The sequence below is a fragment of the Dryobates pubescens genome, chromosome Z, assembly GCF_014839835.1.
Source record: "Dryobates pubescens isolate bDryPub1 chromosome Z, bDryPub1.pri, whole genome shotgun sequence".
NCBI classification, from domain to species: domain Eukaryota; kingdom Metazoa; phylum Chordata; class Aves; order Piciformes; family Picidae; genus Dryobates; species Dryobates pubescens.
Genome location: NC_071657.1, coordinates 138,184,923 through 138,208,768, shown reverse-complemented (window position 1 = coordinate 138,208,768; position 23,846 = coordinate 138,184,923). Strand labels below are relative to the sequence as shown.

Genomic DNA, 23,846 nt, shown 5'->3' with positions numbered 1-23,846 from the left:
AGAGCAGATCACACAGCAACACATCCAGGCAGGTTTTGAGTATCTCCAGAGAGGGAAACCCCAATTCTAATTCTATGATTAGAACCTTGTTCTATGGTTCTGTTATTCTTTGATTAGGATCTGATTCTATGATTCTGTAATTCTATGATTGGAATCTGATTCTATGCTTAGAGTCTAATTCTGTGATTCTATGCCCAGGACCCTAGCCATGGAACCCAGACAATGTGAACAGCAAGTTGTGCTGACTATGCTGATTATGGTGAATGGTGCCACAGCCAGCTGGAGGCCAGGCACCAGTGGCGTCCCCCAGGGATCAGTGCTGGGCCCCATCCTCTTTAACATCTTCATTGATGATCTGGATGAGGGGGTTGAGTCAGTCATCAGCAAGTTTGCAGATGACACCAAGTTGGGAGCAGATGTTGCTCAGTTAGAGGGTAGAAAGGCTCTGCAGAGGGACCTCGACCGACTGGACAGATGGGCAGAGTCTAATGGCATGGCATTTGACAAGTCCAAGTGCCAGGGGCTGCACTTTGGCCACAACAACTTCATGCAGAGCCACAGGCTGGGGTCAGAGTGGCTGAGAGCTCCCAAACAGAGAGGGACCTGGGGGTGCTGATTGACAGCCACCTAAACATGAGCCAGCAGTGTGCCCAGGTGACCAAGAGGGCCAATGGCATCCTGGCCTGTATTAGGAATAGTGTGGCTAGCAGGAGCAGGGAGGTCATTGTGCCCCTGGACTCTGCATTGGTTAGGCCACACCTTGAGTCCTGTGTCCAGTTCTGGGCTCCTCAGGTTAGGAAAGATGTTGAGATGCTGGAAGGTGTCCAGAGAAGGGCAACAAAGCTGGGGAGGGGTCTGGAGCACAGCCCTGTGAGGAGAGGCTGAGGGAGCTGGGGTTGCTTAGCCTGCAGAAGAGGAGGCTCAGGGGTGACCTCACTGCCCTCTACAACTACCTGAAGGGAGGTTGTAGCCAGGTGGGGGTTGGTCTCTTCTCCCAGACAACCAGCACCAGAACAAGAGGACACAGTCTCAAGCTGTGCCAGGGGAGGTTTAGGCTGGAGATGAGGAGAAAGTTCTTCCCAGCAAGAGTAATTGGCCATTGGAATGTGCTGCCCAGGGAGGTGGTGGAGTCACCATCCCTGGAGGTGTTCAAGAGGGGATTGGATGTGGCACTTGGAGCCATGCTCTAGTCATGAGGTCTGTGGTGACAGGTTGGACTCGATGATCCTTGAGGTCTCTTCCAACCTTGGTGATTCTGTGATACTGTGGCACTTCTAATCTACTGAATGTGAGGTGTGCAAGGGTCCCATAGAAGATGAACTATCATAGAATCATGCAATCATTCTGAGCTCCCATGATAGCTCATCTTCTATGTGACCCTTGCATGTCTCACGTTCAGTAGATTAGAACTATGCTTTCCTATGGTGATGTCTGCATTTTTGCCCCCAGTGTAGTACCTCAAATGTTTTCCTTCTCTGAACTGTGCATTTCAATTGCAGTGCAAAACTGGAAGGCTTCCCTGAATTCTCTGACAGTTCTCAGCATTTATAAACACAGAGCATCTTGGAGTCTTTTGAGATGTTTTGCACTCAAAGGCTTTGACTTTTCTTTAACTGAGGTGCATTTCACGGTCACAGATTACATTGGTTTGGAAGGGATCCTCAGAGGTCATCTTGGCCAACTACCCTGCAGTGCAGAGGAACACCTACAGCCAGAGCAGGCTGCTCAGGGCCACCTTGAATCTCTCCAGGGATGGGGCCTCAACCACATTCCTGAGCAACCTGTTGCAGTATTTTACCATTCTCATTGCAAGAACAGAACAGAACAGAACAGAATAGAATAGAATAGAATAGAATAGAACAGAATTGACCAGGTTGGAAAACACCTTTGAGATCATCAAGTTTTAGGAGAAGACTTGACGGGGTACTTGGTGCTGTGGGTTAGTTGCTTGGGCGGTGTTGGATTGGTTGATGGGTTGGATGCGATGATCTTGAAGGTCTCTTCCAACCTGGTTTATTCTATGTATTCTAAGTCCAACCTATCACCCAACACCATCTCATCAACTAAACCATGGCACCAAGCACCCCATCCAGTCTCCTCCTAAACACCTCCAGGGATGGTGACTCCACCACCTCCCTGGGCAGCACATCCCAGTGGCCAATCTCTCTTTCTGGGAAGAACTTCTTCCTGATGTCCAACCTCAATCTACCCTGCTCCAGTTTCAAACCATTTCCCCAAGCCCTTCTAAACAGTCCATCTCCAGCCTTCCTGTAGGCCTGCTTCAGATGCAGCTGTATGGTCTCCCCAGGGCATTCTGCTCTGCAGGCTGAGCAGCCCAACTCTTTCAGCCTGTCCAACCTTCAGATGGAAAGAATGGTTTCAACTGAAGGTATTAACAGCTATTCACATTTATGGCAGAATCTTATGTAAGCCTCCCCAAGATTTGAAGAGCACTTCTTCCCTCACAATAAGCAAATGCTGCATTGCAATCATTTCTGCCTCCTAATACCCTGCATTTCTCTCTGCCATCTCACTCACAAACGGGAGGGTAGCTTAGAAATAGTTTTACTCAAACTTCTTGGTTTGGAGAAGCAGGGATTTTGGTCATGACTGCTCAGCTGGAAGGGTATGGACAATGCTGACTCCTCTTGCCCTGGTTCTGCACAGTATTTTAATCAATTATTCAGAATTATTATGAAGAAAGGCTGAGAGCCCTGGGGCTGTTTAGTCTGGAGAGGAGAGGACTGAGAGGGGATCTGATCTATGTCTATCAATAGCTGAGGACTGGGGGTCAGGAAGGAAGGGACAGGGACAGGCTCTGCCCAGTTGCACCCTGCGGTAGGACAAGGGGCAGTGGATGTAAATGGAGAAGTCAAAGTGTCTGCATTATTGACATCTGTGTTGACCACAGAAGAACTTTGTGAGTTTCCTGACTCCATGGCTCAGTTTCACCCTGGGATAGGACAGGGGGCAGTGGATGGAAACTCCAGCACAGGAGGTTACACCTCAACATGAGGAGGAACTTCTTCACTGTAAGAGTCCCACAGCACTGGAAGAGGCTGCCCAGAGAGGTTGTGGAGTCTCCTTGTCTGGAGCCTTTGCAGCCCTGTCTGGATGTGTTCCTGTGTGACCTCTGATGGATTCTATGCTCCTGCCCTGGCAGGGGACTTGGACTGGAAGCTCTCCAGAGGTCTCTTCCAACCCCTAACATCCTGTGAGCCTGTGGAAATAAATCAGTGACAAGAAGGTATGGTTAACATTGCCATGACAGTTAATGAGCTGCACATCTTTGGGTTACCAGAAACCAATGGGAACAAAGCAATCACTGGAGGAATCTAGGGGGAAAGTATTTCAAGCCCTTGTTTTATTTCTACTGGAACCTGTGTCCTTGTTTCACAGTGGGGCTGTTTTCTGTGCCAAATGTCAAAGAGCACCTTATCTTATCCATGCAATTGAATTCTAAACTCCCCTGAATGAACAGATGGTTTCTGCAGCTAAGTCTTGTTTAATGGTTGTATTGCTAATGACATTAGGTCAGCTCCCAGCTAAACCTCTAATGCTAATCCTTGCAAAAACAAACTCATCAGATGTATCCACTGGAAAGCTGTGGAGTGAGAGATCTCTATGTGGTGCTAGCCAGGCAACAGCTGTCAAAGAGCTTTCCATAGAATCATAGAATGAACAAGCTTGGAAAAGACCTCAGAGGTCATCGAGTCCAAGCTGTCACCCAACACCTCCTGACAACTAAACCATGGCTCCAAGTACCACATCCAATCCCCTCTTGAACACCTCTAGGGATGATGACTCCACCACCTCCCTGGGCAGCACATCCCAAGGGCCAATCTCTCTTGCTGGGAAGAACTTTCTCCTCACCTCCAGCCTAAACCTCCCCTGGCACAGCTTGAGACTGTGTCCTCTTGTTCTGGTGCTGCTTGCCTGGCAGAAGAGACCAACCCCCACCTGGCTACAACCTCCCTTCAGGGAGTTGGAGAGAGCAAGAAGGTCTCCCCTGAGCCTCCTCTTCTGCAGGCTAAGCAACCCCAGCTCCCTCAGCCTCTCCTCCCAGGGCTGTGCTCCAGACCCCTCCCCAGCTTTGTTGCCCTTCTCTGGACACCTTCCAGCATCTCAACATCTTTCCTAAACTGAGGGGCCCAGAACTGGGCACAGGACTCAAGGTGTGGCCTAACCAGTGCTGAGCACAGGGCACAATGACTTCCCTGCTCCTGCTGGCCACACTGTTCCTGATGCAGGCCAGGATGCTGTTGGCCTTCTTGGCCACCTGGGCACACTGCTGGCTCATGCTCAGCTGCTGTCACCCAGTACCCCCAGGTCCCTCTCTGCCTGACTGCTCTCAGCCACTCTGACCCCAGCCTGTAGCACTGCCTGGGGTTGTTGTGGCCAAAGTGCAGCCCCTGGCACTTGGACTTGTTAAATGCCATCATTTTGAGATATGGAGACATGTTTTGACTCGCAGCAGAAGAATGCTTTGGTCCAGGCTTTGTCTTCGGGGCTTTGCAAACCAGAATTCAATGTGAATACATAGAATACAAAGAATAAACCAGGTTGGAAGAGACCTTCAAGATCACCGTGTCCAACCCATCAACCAATCCAACACCACCCAAACAACTAACCCACGGCACCAAGCACCCCATCAAGTCTCCTCCTGAACACCTCCAGTGATGGTGACTCCACCACCTCCCCAGGCAGCCCATTCCAATGTGCAATCACTCTTTCTGTATAGAACTTCTTCCTAGCATCCAACCTGAACCTCCCCTGGTGCAGCCTGAGACTGTGTCCTCTTGTTCTGGTGCTGGTTGCTAGAGAGAAGAGACCAACCCCTTCCTGTCTACAACCTCCCTTCAGGTAGTTGTAGAGAGCAGTAAGGTCTCCCCTGAGCCTCCTCTTCTCCAGGCTAAGCAACCCCAGCTCCCTCAGCCTCTCCTCACAGGGCTGTGTTCCAAACCCCTCACCAACTTGGTTGCTCTTCTCTGGACTCGTTCCAGCAAGTCAACCTCCTTCCTAAACTGAGGGGCCCAGAACTGCTTCCCAGCAACGGCTGAGGCAGAGTAGAAGCTGTCAGAGTATCTGCAGACACCTTCAAAGAGCTGTGTAAGTGCCTCTCACCCACCCCCACCACAATACTCATGGCAGTGATTCTCACAAGTTTCAGTGGTTGCAAGGCACATTTTGAAACTGGCACAGCTGCAATTCAGAAATCATTTCTTGCACTGCCCTCAGGAGAGAGGAGTTGTGTTAAATAGGCCTAGCCCAGGCTCCTCAGGAGAGAGGAGTTGTGTTAAATAGGCCTAGCCCAGGCTCCTCAGGAGTGCCTTCACTGAGCACACACTACCCAACAGCCCTCCCCAAGCTGGGTGGCTGGGGGGGGGAGGATTGGTGCAACTTCTGAAAAGCTTTTGCTGCAGATATCATCTGAGATCCATTTCCATGAGCAACGAGTGGACAGAGAATCCTGGCACTGCAGTGTGTTCAGGTGGCCATGTCTTAGTACTGGTGAAACACACTTCTATGGACAGGTGCTTCAGTAGTTCCTTAGGCTGCTCATCGCTTCAGCTTTGCCCTGGAACAGCTTCACTTCCTCTGAGGGTAGTGAGGGGTAGAGGAAATGGTTTCAAGCTGTACCAGGGGAGGTTCAGGCTGGATGTTAGGAGGTATTTCTTCACTGAAAAGGTTCTCAAGCATTGGGATGTGCTGCCCAGGGCGGTGCTGGAGTCACCATCCCTGGCAGGGTTTACAAAGAGCCTGGATGAGGCACTTAGTGCCATGGTTTAGTGATGAGATGGTGCTGGGTGATAGGTTGGACTTGTTGTTTCAGGTGCTGTGTGGACCTGGCGCTTAGGGCCACGGTTTAGTGTTGGCCCTTCAGTGCTGGGTCGAGGGTTGGACTGGATGAGCTTGGAGGTCTCTTCCAACTGGCTGTACTCTGTGATCCTCTCATTCTGTGATCTTCTGAGGGCTCTCTCAGAGCAGTAGCAGCTTCTCATTACAAAGGTGGCCTATTCAAGTTGCCGTGTTCAGCCATCAGCTCCATGCAAAATGCTCTCTCCTGTGTTAAAATTCATGCAACCTTTTCTGCAGTGACTTCTGGATCAGTGGCTCCTGCCTCACTGTGCCTTTTGTAACCATTTTCCATCCTGTGCTATTTGCCCCTTTGATAATCAAGCTGCTGGAGCTACAAGTAATTACTGCTTCACAATGAGAGCTGTTAGAATCCCTCCTGCCCACGTGTGCACCCTGTGTGGTTTATGTCATGGAAATATCGATCCTGTTGTGCCAAGCACCATGTAACACAACTTGAGGCTTACCTTCTGGGAAGGGAAACCACATCCATCAATCTTCCCCACCCTTGTTTACCAGGGAGTTGAGACTGGGCTTTCCTTGTTGTCTGTGTAGGTTCTGTACAGATTAAAGGAGAAGATCCAGTTGTCACTGAGACAAGAGAAGGAAAAGAAGCAGGAGATCCACCTCTCACCCCTTCCCCTGCAGACATCTCAGTCTAAGACTACCAACAGCATGGTCCAGCCTGAACAGGCTCCAAAGGTTGTCAGTGTTGTGGTGGACCCTCAAGGGCAGTGTGTTCCTGAGCACAAACCTCCCCTGTGTGCCAGTCCGTCTCCATTCAGGATGAAACCTGTGGGGCTCCAGGAAAGGTAGGATGGTGCCTGATGCATTCAGGGTTTGTTTTGCTGTGTTAATGCTCCTGCTGCATGGTTTCATCTCTGTCTCTTCTGTCAATGCATGGGAGCTTTTGCCACGTGGGCATGTGTGAAGTGGGGGTATGGTGTGTTAATACCTATCTCATGGGTAAATTCTCTCCTTTCCTTTCCATGTCAGCAAAGGCCCAGAGGTTTGGGCTGAGTTAACTGCAGTGCTGGAATTCTTTCTTTTCTAACTTTCAACAATTTCCTTCCCAGCAATTGCCCCAAAGAAAATGCTTTTTTTTGTTATTTTTCCATTGATATTTGCCTGGTTTGATCCTGGAGATCCTGGCAGAGGGCACAAGGTCTGGTGATGTTTTGTCAGCAATGAGTTTCTCATTGTCAGGGGGTGCCTAGCACGTGGGAAGGATGAAATATTTCACTGAGTGGATGTCCCAATCTCATGCAGTGGTTTCAGTAGCACCTTTGATAATTTGTCTTCCTGAAAAATGACCTTCTTCTTTCCTGCCACAGCAACCCCAGGCAGCACTGCAGGCTGGGGACAGAGTGCTGGAGAGCAGCCAGGCAGAAAGGGACCTGGGGGTACTGGTTGACAGCAGCTGAACATGAGCCAGCAGTGTGCCCAGCTGGCCAAGAAGGCCAATGGCATCCTGGCCTGCAGCAGGAACAGTGTGGCCAGCAGGAGCAGGGAAGTCATTGTGCCCTGTGCTCAGCACTGGTTAGGCCACACCTTGAGTCCTGTGTCCAGTTCTGGGCCCCTCAGTTTATGAAGGACATTGAGACACTTGAAGGTGTCCAGAGAAGGGCAACAAAGCTGGGGAGGGGTCTGGAGCACAGCCCTGGGAGGAGAGGCTGAGGGAGCTGGGGTTGCTTAGCCTGCAGAAGAGGAGGCTCAAGGGAGACCTTACTGGTCTCTACAGCTACCTGAAGGGAGGTTGTAGCCAGGTCTCTTCTTCCAGGCAAGCAGCACCAGAACAAGAGGACACAGTCTCAAGCTGTGCCAGGGGAGGTTTAGGCTGGAGGTGAGGAGAAAGTTCTTCCCAGCAAGAGAGATTGGCCCTTGGGATGTGCTGCCCAGGGAGGTGGTGGAGTCCCCATCCCTGGAGGTGTTCAAGAGGGGATTGGATGTGGCCCTTGGAGCCATGGTTTAGCTGTCAGGAGGTGTTAGGTATCAGGTAATAGGTTGGACTTGATGATCCCTGAGGTCTTTTCCAAGCTTGTTGATTCTCTGCTTCTGTGATTCTATGAATCCAGCTTCCCAAGAAGGGCAGGATGCAGTCCAGTGGCTATATGCTTTACAATTAAAAAGGAAGCAGAGGTTAGTAGTGAATCTGACCCTCACATGCAGCTCCCCAGAAATACTTGGGCACCAAGCCTTGCCCCTCATTGTATCTCTCAAAAACTGGGCCACTGCTCTTTTTACAAAGGCAGTTATTCTTCCCACAGGAGAATGCACTCTGACATCTGCCTCTCCTCCCTTACAAACCTGTGTAACTTCTTGCCTGATGGCTGCAGGCTGCTTTCATAAAGCATCAGTGCTCTGAAAAACTAATGCAGCATGCAGCCACACAGCTGAACTCTTCAACCCTGTCACAGACAGCAAATGAAAGAACAGACACCATGCAGATATGATGGGAAATCAGAAGGAAATGGAGAGCAAGCAGAGCCTTCTCTGTGAGGACTCTCAGAGTTGAGCAGCAACCCTGATTCACCTTGACCACAGGATCTTATTGTGGCCTTCCAGTCTCTGAAGGAGGCTACAAGAAAGCTGGGGAGGGACTTTTGAGGGTGTCAGGGAGGGATAGGACTGGGGGGGATAGAGCAAAACTAGAAGCAGGTAGATTGAGATTGGATGTTAGGAAGACGTTGTTCCCCATGAGGGTGGTGAGAGCCTGGCACAGGTTGCCCAGGGAGGTGGTGGAAGCCTCATCCCTGGAGGTGTTTGCAGCCAGGCTGGAGGTGGCTGTGAGCAACCTGCTGTAGTGTGAGGTGTCCCTGCCCATGGCAGGGGGGTTGGGACTGGATGAGCCTTGAGGTCCCTTCCAGCCCTAAGAATTCTGTGATTCCATGAGTCTATTTCAATGACAGAGATTTTATCAATGGCTTTATGAGCCACAGACAGGGCTAAAGCAGGGGGGATTGATTCTTCCACAAGTAAAAGATGCTGAAAGGCAAAGCTGTCACAAAATATGTAGTGGTATAAGGAAAGAGGCAACTAAATACATTTTGATAGTTGCTGTCATTCCACAGGACCCTAAAAATAAAGGCCAGAAGCATGGGGATCACCTTGTTAGTTTGTAATTCCTAGTACCTAACATTGCATGCATAATAGCAGAGAGGGAAGGAGGTGAAGGAATTTGTAGGGGGAGTTAAGGGATTTGTAGGGGGAATTAAGGAATTTGCAGGGAGAGTTTGTCCTTAAGGACTGGGGGAGAATTTTTTCCATTGCTGAAACAACAGAAATGAACCCCATTGATCTAGGATCTTAATTTCCACCACCACAGATAGGAGCTCAGCATTTAATATTCCTAAACGAAATTTCATCCTCTGGGAGGGGGAAAGTTCTGAGCCAGATGTGTCAAAATGGAAAGCTGAAATGCAAAGAGGAAACTAAACCTGAGTAAATAGACCAGGCATTGCAGCTTACTAGTCAGGAGAAAAAGAAGCTGAAGGAACTGAGCACTTCAGTTTCTGATGGAAAAGAACACTAATAGGCTGTCATGGAAAACCAAGAGCAAATGTGGCAACATCCCATTCAGCAGCTTATTTTGTCATGTTTAACACAGGGACACTTGATCAGCCTAAATCTACTTCTAGGAGATTGTGGTTTAACCACAGAATCACAGAATGGAAGGGCCCTCCAAAGCTCATCCAGTCCAACCCCCCTGCCAGAGCAGGAGCACCTAGAGCAGGTCACACAGCAACACATCCAGGCAGGTACTGGCAGGCTGCTATTAGGTCTCCCTGGAGCCTTCTCTTCTCCTGGCTGAACACCCCCAGCTCCCTCAGCCTGTCCTTGTAGCAGAGCTGCTCCAACCCCCTGATCATTTTCATAGCCCTCCTCTGGACCCTCTCCATCAGCTCCATGTCCTTCCTGTACTGAGGGCTCCAGAGCTGGCTGCAGTACTCCAGGTGAGGTCTCAGCAGAGCAGAGCAAAGTGGCAGAATCACCTCTCTGGATCTGCTCGCAATTCATCTTTGAATGTAGCCCAGGATGAGATTTGGCTTCTGTGCTGCAAACTCAGACTGCCTGCTCCTGTCCAGCTTCTCATGCATCAGCACCACCAAGTCCTCCTCTCCAGGGCTGCTTTCTAGCGCCTCATGCCCCAGTCTGTGTTGCTAGCGAGGACTACCGCACCGCTCCTGATACATTGCCGATACTAGAGCCCAGTCCCAGTCCATTTCTCCCCCGCCTGTCGGGACAGGCTCTTGCTCTGCGCTTTCTGCCAGCCGAAGCTTCCGCCCCGGTGCCGCAGCAGCCGCAGGGCAGACGCGAGCCGGCGGCGGGCGGCCGCTGCCTGCCGGCGCCGTGCGCTCTGTGCGCGGCTGTCGGCGCGGCCGGCCGCGGGGAGGGCGACACCTACAGGCTGCGGCCAGTACTGCCGCCCCCGCCCGGCGCTGGCGCGGCTCGGCCTGCGCCTTCGGTCGGACAGTCAGAGAACCATTGATAGAATCATGGAATGGGCTGGGCTGGAAGGGACCTCCGAAGCTCATCCAGTCCAACCCCCTCTGCAGTCAGCAGGTACATCCCCAACTAGATCAGGTCGCCCAGAGCCCTGTCCAGCCTCACCTTGAATATCTCCAGGGATGGGACACCAACCACCTCCCTGGGCAACCTGTGCCAGTGTTCCACCGCCCTCATGGTGCAGAACCTGTTCCTCACATCCAATCTAAATCTGCTCTGCTCTAGTTTGATGCCATTGCCCCTTGTCCTGTCCCTGCAGGCCTTTGCCAACAGTCCGTCTCCATCCTTCTTGTAGCCCCCTTCAGGTACTGGCAGGCTGCTATTAGATCTCCCCAGAGCCTCCTCCAGGCTGACCACCCCTAGCTCCCTCAGCCTGTCCTCGAAGCAGAAATGCTCCAACCCCCCAAGCATTTTCTTGGCCCTCCTCTGGACCTGCTCCATCAGGTCCATGTCCTTCTGAGGGCTCCAGAGCTGCTTGCAGCACTCCAGGTGATGTCTCAGCAGGGCAGAACAAAGTGGCAGAATCACCTCTCTGGATCTGCTGGCAACACTGCTTTGGATGCAGCCCACATGGCCATTGGCCTTCTGGGCTGCAAGCTCACACTGCCTGCTCATGTCCAGCTTCTCACCCTTTGGCTGTGGCTCCTAGAGGAGGGAAGGCAGCCAGGGTGGTGCCTGGCCCAGTGGCCTCAGGAGGTGAGTTACTTTCCTTCGTGCTGATCAGAGATGTGCACCCACCTGCAATGTGCAGTTGGAGAAGGTGCTGGCCAAGAGTGGAGGTGGGCCAAGAGGTGTGGAGGTGAGAGGGCTGTTGAAGAGGCACTGACCCCTTCTGTTGCAATCAGTGACAGGTAGTGTGGCAGGGAAGTGAGGGACTGTCTTCAGAGCTTCCTGGCATCTTCCAGGTCAGCCAGGACAGAATGCTTCTAAGTTGCTGTCACCACAACTGCTGCTCCTTTGCAGCAAAAGCCTTTTCCATTGGCAGTCCACACAATGCTGTGGCTGACCAAAGGAGTGGGAGAGCTAATGTTGTTCTCCAGTGGGTGTCTTCAATGATGAACTGTCAAAACCATCACAGCCCCAGTGCTTGAATTTGGAATGTAAATGATCCTTTCCTCTTCCATGAGCTTATCCATGAATATTGCATCAGCATTTATTTCTCTACTCAGGTTCCTATAGTTTTAGATGAATACTCTGTACTTTTTTTTCCCTTTATTCTGCTGATTGGCTCAAAATGCATCTTGATACAAATGGTTCCAGACAAAAGCAGAATTTAAAGCAGTGGGGGTAGAAGTACAGCTCTTACCACACCAGCACAGTAATTCCCTTGTTTTACAACTAAATGTACTTCTTCCTCAAGCCACTGCTGCTTGAGGAAGACTTTTAGCTCTGGAATTATTTGCAGCTAGGACAACTATAGTTCAACTAATTACAGATACAGAATTGGCCAGGTTGGAAAAGACCTTTGAGATCTTCCAGTCCAACCTATCACCCAACACCATCTCTAAACCATGGCACCAAGTGCCTCAGCCAGGCTCTTCTTAAACACCTCCAGGGATGGTGACTCCACCACCTCCCTGGGCAGCACATTCCAATGGCCAAGCTCTCTTGCTGGGAAGAATTTCTTCCTCACATCCACCCTCAACCTCCCCTGGCGCAGCTTGAGACTGTGTCCTCTTGTTGCAGGTTGCCTGGCTGCCTGCTTGTGTGCATGGAATGGGGATGTTGTTTTATCTACATTTTATCTTCATCTTTAATCTCCAGGACAGGAAGGGTTTTCTGTCCTATTTTATGGCACTTTTCCATAGTGACAGAAAATCAATAAGCAGAATCAACCAACCAGGCTGGAAGAGACCTCAAAGATCATCCAGTCCAACCTATCACCCAACACCATCTCATCAACTAAACCATGGCACCAAGTGCCTCAGCCAGGCTCTTCCTAAACACCTCCAGTGATGGTGACTCCACCACCTCCACAATACCCAGGTTGTGTTCAAATTAGTTAATATCTAGCATGCAAAAGCATATGGAAGAAAAGAATCTGTGGAAAATAGCTCTTCTGCTGCTTTGGGAAGTGCTTCTCAATCATTTGTATTCCACCCTAGCCACAGAGACCTAAAAACCGTGGCCATTACATCTGAGTAATCAGTGAGGAAAGAATCACAGCCCTGTGTATTTTGCAGGCTGTTACATATTCATTGGCAAATTATCCTGTCTACAAGTGATAGCTGCTCGTGTTCACATCTCAGGATGGCTGGGGGCATGCAGGACCCTCATTCAGAGCAAGTAAAATTACATCTGCTTCATGCTCAGGTTTCTTTCCTCCTCAAATAAATGCAAGAGAATGAATCTAACAGAATATAATGGGAAAAGGTTGGACAAATAGAGAGGGGAAAAATGACAGGTAAGTGAAATCAAATACATGTAAAATGTGAAACAAAAGGATTCTGCAACAGTATGCAGCACTGCTGGGACAAAGGAGGTGTCCTGGTTTTGAGCCATGAGCTGCCCAGGGCAAAAGGACAGAAAAGACTCCCAAGGAGTAAAACTGAAATGCTCCACAGGGGGTTGGAAGTTGAAATGGAAAGTCCATTCAAAAATACATGCAGAAGGTATTGAGGTAAAAGGAACACATTCACACATTAGGCTCAGTTCCTCAGTGAGGGACCTGGACAGGCTGGAGAGGTGGTGCCCAGGAGAACCTCATGAGGTTCAACAAGAGCAAGTGCAGGGTTCTGCACCTGGCCTGGAACAATCCTCACTGTCAATACAGACTGGGGGAGGAGGGGATAGAAAGAAGCCCTGAGGAAAAGGACCTAGGGGTGCTGGTGGATGAGAAGCTGGACAGGAGCAGGCAGTGTGAGCTTGCAGCCCAGAGAGCCAAGCAGAGCCTGGGCTGCAGCAAGAGAAGTGTGGCCAGCAGGGCCAGGGAGGGGATTCTTTCCCTCTGCTCCACTCTGCTGAGACCACAGCTGGAGCTCTGGGTCCAGTTCTGGAGCCTCTGTTACAGGAAGGATTTGGAGGTGCTGGAAGGTGTCCAGAGAAGGGCCACAAGGATGAGCAGAGGGCTGGAGCTGCTCTGCTCTGAGGACAGACTGAGGGAGTTGGGGTTGTTCAGTGTGGGGAAGAGAAGGCTCTGAGGAGACCTAATTGTGGCCTTCCAGTATCTAAAAGGGGCTCCAAGAAATCTGGGGAGGGACTTTTGATGGTGTCAGGGAGGGATAGGACTGGGGGAATGGAGCAAAACTAGAAATGGGTAGATTGAGATTGGATGTGAGGAAGAAGTTGTTCCCCATGAGGGTGGTGAGAGCCTGGCACAGGTTGCCCAGGGAGGTGGTGGAAGCCTCCTGCCTGGAGGTTTTGAAGGCCAGGCTGGATGTAGCTGTGAGCAAGCTGCTGTAGTGTGAGGTGTCCCTGCCCAAGGCAAGGGAGTTGGAACTGGATGATCCTTGAGGGCCCTTCCAACCCTGACAATTCTATGATTCTGTGATGCTGCCACTGTGTTCTGGTCAGGTGAGATCTCACCTGGAGTACTCTGTGCAGCTCTGGAGCCATCACTGTAGGAAGAATGTGGACCTGATGGAGAGGGTCCATAGGAGGGCCACAAAAATGAACAGGGGCTTTGAGCAGCTCTGCTATGAGGACAGGCTGAGGGAGCTGGGGATGTTCAGCCTGGAGAAGTGGAGGCTTCAGGGAGACCTAATAGCAGCCTGCCTGTACCTGAATTGGGCTATCAGATTGCCCAGGGAGGTGGTCGAGGCTCCTTCCCTGGAGATATTCAAGGTGAGGCTGGACAGGGCTCTGGGCAGCCTGATCTAGTTGGGGCTGTCTCTGCTGAGTGCAGGGAGCCCAGACTGGGTGAGCTTGTGTGGTCCCCCACAAGCCGTGAGGTAACAGTGCACATCCCGAGCCGAGAGGACAGAGATGTGCTGTGCACTCCCTTAAACAGAGAGGTGCAGAAAAGCAGAAGAGATTAACAGATTACAATATCCTGGGACAAGCTGCCCCTGGGACTCTCCAGCCTCTGGAGGTCTTTTCTTTATGGTTATACCAATCAACTCTGGACTTCCCTTAACCTGCAAGAGAAGAACAGAAGATACTCTGCAAAAGGGAAGGCAGCAATGCCAACGTGAGCAGCACCAGGGGGGAAAGATCTTCTCCCTACTCACAGAGCACAGCTGCTGCAACAGAGCTCCTGGTGTTGCTGTTATCCTTGCTGCAAAACTGGCCCCTGTGAGCAATCATTTCAAGTCATGCTCTGAGGGTAGCACCTTGCAGTTGGACTACTGTAAACCTGCCAGGTTTTGTAGGTTATGGCACAAGTATGGGAGCTTAATATATTTACAGGAAGGGGCCTTGAATTTCCTGGCTGAAATATACTGGCTTTGCATGGATTTGGAGGATAAATTTCCCCTATTGTGTGGAGCTGAATGTGCTTTCTGCATTCTTCATTTAAAGCCCAGGGATTGTTTTCAGGGAAATGTCAGTGTGGCTGCTCAAAGCCAACACAAAAGCGCTGGAGAACAATTTTGTGGTGGGGTCCTACCAGAAGGAGTTTGCAAAGCGCCAGGGAGCAGTAAACTGAGTTTGAGTTGAGAGTCAGGAATCTGTGTGCTCAGGTCTGTCTCTGCCACCAGAACATTTTGGATTGGGCAAAGAAACCTCCTCCAGCCACACTCCTTACCACGGGATTGAGACTGGCTGGCTGGTGTGTCTGTCTGAAGAGAGCTAGCAAAGGTGAGAGCCTTAACCTGAAGCACAGGACGACTTCTACATGCTGCTGTTTGCCCATCTCAGTTAAGAAGATTGGGAGAACACAACAGCCCCAAGCAGTGCTACAGGCTGGGGTCAGAGTGGCTGGAGAGCAGCCAGGCAGAGAGGGACCTGGGGGTGCTGGGTGACAGCTGCTGAACATGAGCCATGAACATGAGGTGGTGGAAGCCTCATCCCTGGAGGTGTTTGCAGCCAGGCTGGATGTGGCTGTGAGCAACCTGCTGTAGTGTGAGGTGTCCCTGCCCATGGCAGGGGGGTTGGGACTGGCTGAGCCTTGAGGTCCCTTCCAACCCTGACAATTCTGTGATTCTGTGGGAGAGGCAGGTGTGAAGTGGGATCCAGCTCTAAGGCCTGCTGCTCAGTGCCTGGGAGGTCTGTTTTAGCAGGTGGATTGGTAACTGGAAGCAGGATAATGCTTTACCTCCTGCTTGGCTTTGTTTAATGTTTCCCTTAGCACAGGGCCACTTTTGACATGTGCTGTGCCTCTGAGGTGCACAAATGTCTGTTCTGTCCAACTCATTACAGGCATCTTTGTTATCTGCAGTGTGGGAAGAGGCCAGGAATGTGAATTGTCCCCTTTCTCTGGAGGGGAAGGGAGCTCAGGCAGTAGCTTAACAATGAGCCTTCAAAACCCACAGTTTAACTCTTTGATTCCTGGCTGGTTGAGAAGATCACAGCATCACAGAGTGTTAGGGGCTGGAAGGGACCTCCAAAGCTCATCCAGTCCAACCCCCCTGCCAGAGCAGGAGCACCTAGAGCAGATCACACAGGAACACATCCAGGCAGGTCCAGAGAGGGACACTCCACAACCCCCCTGGGCAGCCTGCTCCAGGGCTCTGTCACCCTCACAGGGAAAAAAAAATGTTTTGGTTGTAAACTTTGAAGCAGAACTCTGTGGGAGTTACCATCTAAACAAACAGATGCAAGTAACTGTCTTCTGTCTCCCAACCTTCCACCCACTGTCCAGCTTCCTGCGTCTCTAGCACCTCTTGCAAATCACTTGGGAGTAGTGTGGGTAGAAAGGACATTTCTGCTCCTAGCTCCATGTCTTCTTTAAATTGTCCCACGTGGGGTTTGAGTTTTGTTGGGGTTTTTTTGGCTGTTGCAGGGAGCTAAAAGCTCTCCAAAGCATAGATTCATAGAATCATAGAATCAATAAGGTTGGAAAAGACCTCAGAGATCATCAAGTCCAACCTATTACCTGATACCTAACACTTCCTGACAGCTAAACCATAGCTCCAAGTGCCACATCCAGTCTCTTCCTAAACACCTCCAGGGATGGTGACTCCACCACCTCCCTGGGCAGCACATCCCAATGGCCAATTACTGTTGCTGGGAAGAACTTTCTCCTCATCTCCAGCCTAAACCTCCCCTGGCACAGCTTGAGACTGTGTCCTCTTGTTCTGGTGCTGCTTGCCTGGAAGAAGAGACCAACCCCCACCTGGCTACAACCTCCCTGCAGGGAGTTGGAGAGAGCAAGAAGGTCTCCCCTGAGCCTCCTCTTCTGCAGGCTAAGCAACCCCAGCTCCCTCAGCCTCTCCTCACAGGGCTGTGCTCCAGACCCCTCCCCAGCTTTGTTGCCCTTCTCTGGACACCTTCAAGTGTTTCAATGTCCTTCTTAAACTGAGGGACCCAGAACTGGACACAGGACTCAAGGTGTGGCCTTGCATGTGCCATCCATTTCTGGGAGGGGACAATTCAGGAGCCTTCTCCCACCCTTGTTTGGAGAGCTTCATAATCCTCTTCCCTGCGGTGCCAGGCAGCAGCTCAGGTTAGCACACAGCCCGTGCCTACCCTAGGTATTGCCTTTGCTGCCTTCTGAGGTTTAGTCAGGCCTTTTGTAGTAATTTTATTCTCTTCCCAGGTCTCTTATCTGGGGTTTATTCTTGTTCCTCCAGTTGCTACTGGTTTTAGCTTGTACACAGGAAACGGCGGTGCCAATCAGTGTCGTTCCCAAGGTGACCGGAAACCCTGTTTGGTCGGATGTTGATTGTGCTTGTCTTTGCTGCTCCACCCAGCCCATTTTCTTCCTTTTTGGCTTCAGTTAAGACAAATTAATCAGTGGCCACCATCTGGTAGACAGTTTTGGTGGCTTTGCAGGGATTCGTCCAGCTGATCTCCTGCAAAGCAAGGCAGGCAGGAGAAGCTGAGGGGAAACGTCCTTGTGAAGCCTCAAGGCCTGGGATCAAACAAAGCCATTGCTGCCCTGGGCACGTGAGTCATTGGAGCTGTGTGAATAGTCCTCTCGTCTTGTCCAGCAGCAGGTTCAGGGTGTTAAGCACCAGAGGGTTAAACAACGACACAGCTTTCCAGTGACCGACTTCCCTCCCTCCTCTCTGCCTCTGCTTCGTTTCTGTGGTCGTCCATCCCAGGCAGGGTTTCTGCTTCATCAGCACTCCCAGCGTGCAGGCAGAGTGGGACGTCTGGGAAAGTGAGGAGGAGCACATGAGCTGGACTTGAATGCTCCAAATATCTTGGCTCAGCCCATGGCAGGATGTGTCCAGCTGTGACTTTTACAACCAAATGCGCTGCCTTTCCCCGCCGGCAGGTTGGGAATGCCATGCCAAAGGACAAAGGGAGGAAGGAGAGAAGCAGGCTCATTATGAGACTGGGTTAGGAGCAGGATGGAGTGCATTCCATCTGAGGAGTCCCTGACAGGAGCCCACAGGTACTGCTTTCACTCAAATGAGCAGCTGATGTAGAAGGAAGCATCCCTGTGAGATACACAGGGTTTGAAACCCACTAGCAAGGTTGCTTTCCCTGTGGCTGGGGGCTTTGCTAGAAGTCTTCTTGAATTAATGTCTGGAAAAGGCCAATAGCTCAGGACACAGATGTGCCCCTTGCCTCTTGTTGTGGCATGAATTTCTTACTGAGCATCCCATTCATGTGGAGTCTCCCTCTCTGGAGATACTCAAAACCTGCCTGGCTGTGTTCCTGTGTGGTCTGCTCTAGGTGCTCCTGCTCTGACAGGGGGTTGGACTGGATGAGCTTTCCAGGTCCCTTCCAGCCCCTAACTGTCTGTGATTCTGTCATCATTCTGGCCAGCTTTGCAGGGCAGCCTAAAGCTGGATTTACCTCAGCTCCCCTTAAGTCAAAATGTTTTTTTTTAGCCTGGAGAAGAGGAGGCTCAGGGGAGACCTTATTGCTCTCTACAACTACCTGGAGGGAGGTTGTAGCCAGCTGGGGTTGGTCTCTTCTGCCAGGAAACCAGCACCAGAACAAGAGGACACAGTCTCAAGCTGTGCCAGGGGAGGTTTAGTCTGGAGGTGAGGAGAAAGTTCTTCCCAGCAAGAGAGCTTGGCCACTGGAATGTGCTGCCCAGGGAGGTGGTGGAGTCACAAAAAAGGCTTGGATGTGGCACTTGGAGCCATGGTGTAGTTGTCAGAATGCATTGGGTGACAGGTTGGACTTGATGATCCCTGAGGTCTTTTCCAACCTTATTGATTCCATGATTCTATGCTAGGAACAGACACAGAAGACCATTAACTAAAGACAAGAAAAATATCAAAGCACCTGCAGGACTGCACTCTAAGCCAGCCAAGTATCTCCTTGAATTGCAGGAAGTACTGCACAGCACTTACTAAGCATCTGGCTTATATTGTAGCCATCAATTAACATTCCAGGACACAAACCTCTTCAATGCCTTTTATTTTTGTGTGTGGTTAGGAGGACACTTCCAAGTTCTAACACTGGGCAGATGGTAACTGCTGCTGTGCACAAAACACCTGTGCTGGAGATCCAGCAGAGGCTTCTGACCCAGTCAGAGCTAATGGGAGCAGAAAGCTTACCAGTGCTAAGTGCCTGAAGTGTCCCTTGTTTGCAAACACACCTCTCCTCAGAGAGTACCCCAGGCAGATCTGTAGGCCAGGCCATTTCCCTGCTCCTGTGGGAAATCCTCTTCAGCATTTTTATTAATACAGCAGCTGAGAGCCATGGGCACAGGTAAGGATCCCTCTGTGCAAGGCTCTGTACACACACACAAAGCATCCTCCATCCAAAAAGCTTAGAACCTAAACATCAGGCAAGAGGGTAGAAGCAGTACAGACAATGAGGCAAGCCTCAGGAAGCAGAGAAGCAATAGCACCATGGCAGAGATGAGGCTGCCCAGAGTATGCTGTGAGAATGGATCAGCCCAAGAAAGCCTGCCCAGGGCAGCAGCTGATTTCATGTGATGCTGGCATGCCAGCCAGGGCCTTGCTGGAGCTTATGTGCTGGGATACCATCACATCCAAGCTGATGCATCACTTTGGTTTGACTTTGAACCTCAGCTGAAGTATCACCAAGATGTTTCGGGAAGGCTCCCAGGAGACCTAATTGTGGCCTTGCAGTACCTGAAGGGGGCTACAGGAAAGCTGGGGAGGGACTTTTGAGGGTGTCAGGGAGTGATAGGACTGGGGGAATGGAGCAAAACTAGAAGTGGGGAGATGGAAATTGGATGCTAGGAAGTTCTTCCCCATGAGGGTGGTGAGAGCCTGGCACAGGTTGCCCAGGGAGGTGGTGGCAGCCTCCTGCCTGGAGGTGTTTGCAGCCAGGCTGGAGGTGGCTGTGAGCAACCTGCTGTAGTGTGAGGTGTCCCTGCCCATGGCAGGGGGGTTGGAACTGGCTGAGCCTTGAGGTCCCTTCCAACCCTGACCATTCTGTGCTTCTGTGATTTTCACACTAAGGCAAGTGAGACATGAATTGGTTAAGTGACTGCCCCAAGCTGACACTTCAGACCACTGCCCTGGGCTCCTGACCTCTGTGCTCAGTTTGTGAGCCAGGGCTGTCTGTCAGAAAGCCACAGGAGTGGAATTTCTCTCTGGTACAGGAACTCCTCTCATGTTCCCTACCAAAGAATATACTTTTGATGGTGAAGCTGTGTGCATTGTTGGTATTACTTTATGGTGGCTATAATTATCCTTGTGATGTTAATGCTGCGGTGTGATAACAAGGAGCAGAAGGGAGCCCTGCGCCTCCGAATGACCGCTCAGCTATGCGATAGGCATCAGGAGGGGAAGCAGTGTATATAATTCCCACACTCAAAAATGTCGTTAGGGACAATGTTTCTCTAGGGAACTCAGTCCTGATGCTGCAGAGCCCTCTGGGAAGCTGTGATGCCAGAGAGCTGGGGCCAGTGCTGGGCAGGAGGCAGCCGAGCCTGCCCCTCTGCCAGGGCTGGCACTTCCGCTTCCCACCGGCCCCCTGGCAGCCCCAGTGCTCGTCTTTGAGACGTCTCAAATCCTTCCTGAGTCGTAGCAAACTCCACCAGAGGACTGCTGCACAGTCAAGAGGCTTTCCTTTCCCTTGCATCTGATAGTGGATGTCGGAGCACAGCCCCACCACAAATGGAGGAAAACAATCAGAGCAGCTGGAAAGTAAACAAGAGCTAATGAACCCAATTTGTGTGGGCTGGTTTCACTTTAGATTCTGGTTTGTTTTGCCTCAGTGGATTTAGAGAGAGGCCTCTGGGAAGAGAATTTGGCCCACTGAACATGATACTGAATAAGTCTGTGAAAGAGCAGAGAGCTGCTGTTGTAATTAGTCAAAGTAATCCTCTGGATAGAGTGAGTGCATTTATCCTTTACAGAATCACAGGATTAACCAGGTTGGAAAAGACCTCAGAGATCATCCAGTCCAACCTAGCACCCAGCACCATCCAATCAACTAAACCATGGCACTGAGTGCCTCAGCCAGGCTCTTTTTAAACACCTCCCGGGATGGTGACTCCACCACCTCCCTGGGCAGCACATCCCAATGGCCAATCTCTCTGTCTGGGAAGAATTTCTTCCTCACCTCCAGCCTCAACCTCCCCTGGCACAGCTTGAGACTGTGTCCTCTAAGTAATAAGATTAGAACAAAACACATGTATTTTGCTTTCTCACAAAGTCTCCTTCTCTGGAGACTTTCCAAGCCCACCCAGGTGCCCTGTGAGGACTGTCCTAAGTGATGCTGCTCTGGCAGGGGGGTTGGACTGGATGTTCTCTGGAGGTCCCTTCCAGCCCCTAAATGTTCTGTGATTCTGTGAAGGGTTTTCCTAAATGTGGATGGCCTAAAGTCCCTGTGTCTGGTGTTCACTATTGCCTGGCTCCCAGCTACAGGGCTCATTGTCCTGGGGCAGTGCAGAGGTCATAAGCTGGGCTAGGAGAGCTGTATGAAGGAAAAGTCACAGAAGACACCAGACTCAAAGACATGGAAGGAACCTTTGGTTCTGGATGTTCCTAAACTACAGATTATCAAAGGCTGGAGGGCAGACTAAAAATAAGTCAGAGTGTTAATTCATTAAATAACCAGCAGTGCCTGCTTGCTTTGTTCCTGCCTTCTTTCCCTAAGCCTCTTCTTGCTGCTGGTTGTTGAAAACAGGATGCTGGCCAACCTTTGGTCTTACACAGAACCCCCAATGTCTGCCTGTACTTCTGCATCTCTCCCTCCAATGTATGTTAATCTAACCTGTGTTACATCACTGGCTGCATGGAGGCCTGTGTGTTTGCCCTGAGATAGATGGGGTGGAGGTCAGGTTGGGAGGGAGTTTGGTTATCTTCCAGATAGGACTTTTCCTTTTCTCTTTATTTCATAATGCAGTGTGCATTTAGAGGAAGACTGCTTTTATCACAGCCCTCACATTTCCCTCTTCTATTCAAATTAATGGAAGGGAGTTTAAATCAAATGATTTGTTTCTTATGCCATTCTTTTCTGATGCCATGAATCCTTTGCTAATAGAGAACCTGGACTCTGAAGCCATTAGAATTACTTCATTCTGAAATTGCTTACTGATAGTGTCTGTGAGGAAAAATAGATCCAAAGAGCCAATGTTCTGGTCCAGGCCTTCACCCCTGAGCAGAGGTACAGATGCATTTTGGCTCTCCAGAGCTGTGCACTCCTCTCTAGAGCTGTCCCTGATGAAGGCAGACAGTGGCCAGGGCTGAAGCCTTGGAGGGATGTGCTGAGCTCTGTAATAAAGGAGCTCTATCTCACTTACCTGTCTCTTTTCATCAGATACTGGGCTCTAAATGGGACTGTACCTCTTGACAAAACCTCGTTTAAAGGTCTGTCTAATCTCTGAAGTGGAGGATAAAGTACATCTTGTATGCAAAACATTTACAGCTGTCATTTAAAAGCATTCAAGCCTTGCTCCATTTCCAATTGCAAGCTTAAGTGGATTTCCTGAACTTCATGTCAGAAGTGAATCCAGGCACTCTGCACATCAGTATACCTGATGGAGCAGAATTCTCTGTAGGAAGCAAGGCTGGAAAACCAGACTACTGAAGTGAGTCAAAAAGCTGGGGACAGAGAAAGGTTTATAGGTATCAGCCCTGGGACTGCAGAAGCAGCTCCAAGGCATACCTAAGTGTACATACATGGTTCCTATCTCTAAGAGCCTAGCTCCCAACAGCTGGTAGTATAACTTAAGCACTGTGGAAATGGGACTGTGCCTTCCAAAGTGTATGAGGTGAAAGGACAATCACATCCTGAGCTGCATCAAAAGCAGCACTGCCATCAGATCCAGAGGTGATTCTGCCACTGTGCTCTGCTCTGGGGAGACCTCACCTGGAGTACTGTGTACAACTCTGGAGCCTTCAATATAGAAAGGACATGGAGCTGATGGAGAGGGTCCAGAGGAGAGCCACGAGAATGATCAGGGGGTTGGAGCAGCTCTGCTGCAAGGATAGGCTGAGGGAGCTGGGGGTGTTCAGCCTGGGGAAGGGAAGGCTCCAGGGAGACCTAATAGCAACCTGACAGTACCTGAAGGGGGCTACAAGAAGGATGGAGAGAGACTGTTTGCAAAGGCCTGCAGGGACAGGAGCAGGGGCAATGGCTTCAAACTAGAGAGGAGCAGATTTGGATTGGATATCAAGAAGAAGTTCTTTACTCTGAGGGTGGTGGAACACTGGGACAGGTTGCCCAGGGAGATAGTTTGGAACATAAGCCCTACGAGGAGAGGCTGAGGGAGCTGGGGTTGCTTAGCCTGGAGAAGAGGAGACTCAGGGGTGACCTTATTACTCTCTACAACTACCTGAAGGGAGGTTGTAGACAGACGGATGTTGGTCTCTTCTGCCAGGCAGCCAGTACCAGAACAAGAGGACACAGTCTCAGGCTGCGCCAGGGGAGGTTCAGGCTGGATGTTAGGAAAAAGTTCTATACAGAGAGAGTGATTGCACATTGGAATGGGCTGCCTGGGGAGGTGGTGGAGTCGCCATCACTGGAGGTGTTCAGGAGGAGACTTGATGGGGTGCTTGGTGCCGTGGGTTAGTTGTTTGGGTGGTGTTGGATTGGTTGATGGGTTGGACGCGGTGATCTTGGAGGTCTCTTCCAACCTGGTTTATTCTATTCTATGTATGTAGTTGAGGTCTGCCTTCAAGGGGAAGCTGGACAGGGCTCTGGGCAACCTGATCTAGTTGGGGATGTCCCTGCTGACTGCAGAGGGGGTTGTGCTGGATGAGCTTTAGAGGTCCCTTCCGGCCTGGACCATTGTATGCTTCTGCAGCCCTGGGTGCTCCGCGCTGTGTGTGCTGGAGCGGAGCAGTCTGCGGCCGCCCTCAGAGGTGTCCGTAGGTGGCGCAGTGCTGTCGAGCAGCGCCGCAGTGCGGGACGCTATCCGTTCCTCTGGAGCTGCTGCGCTGCAGTCACTCCTTCAAAGCACACTAGCAATCCATTTGTCTGCTTAGAAATCTTCTGTGTGACACTTGCAGGAGTTTAAAGATAATGAAGACCAAGTCAAACAAACAGGGAATGTG

General features: G+C 50.8%; 1 protein-coding gene across 1 annotated transcript in view; it reads left to right on the top strand.

Annotated features, from left to right (window-relative positions):
• PTPRR (protein tyrosine phosphatase receptor type R) overlaps positions 1-23,846 on the top strand; it is a 160,274-nt gene that overhangs the window by 84,822 nt on the left and 51,606 nt on the right. Inside the window, exon 6 of the mRNA XM_054178738.1 lies at positions 6,412-6,668. Coding sequence (XP_054034713.1) covers positions 6,412-6,668 — 257 coding nt within the window. The remainder of the gene's footprint in view (positions 1-6,411; positions 6,669-23,846) is intronic.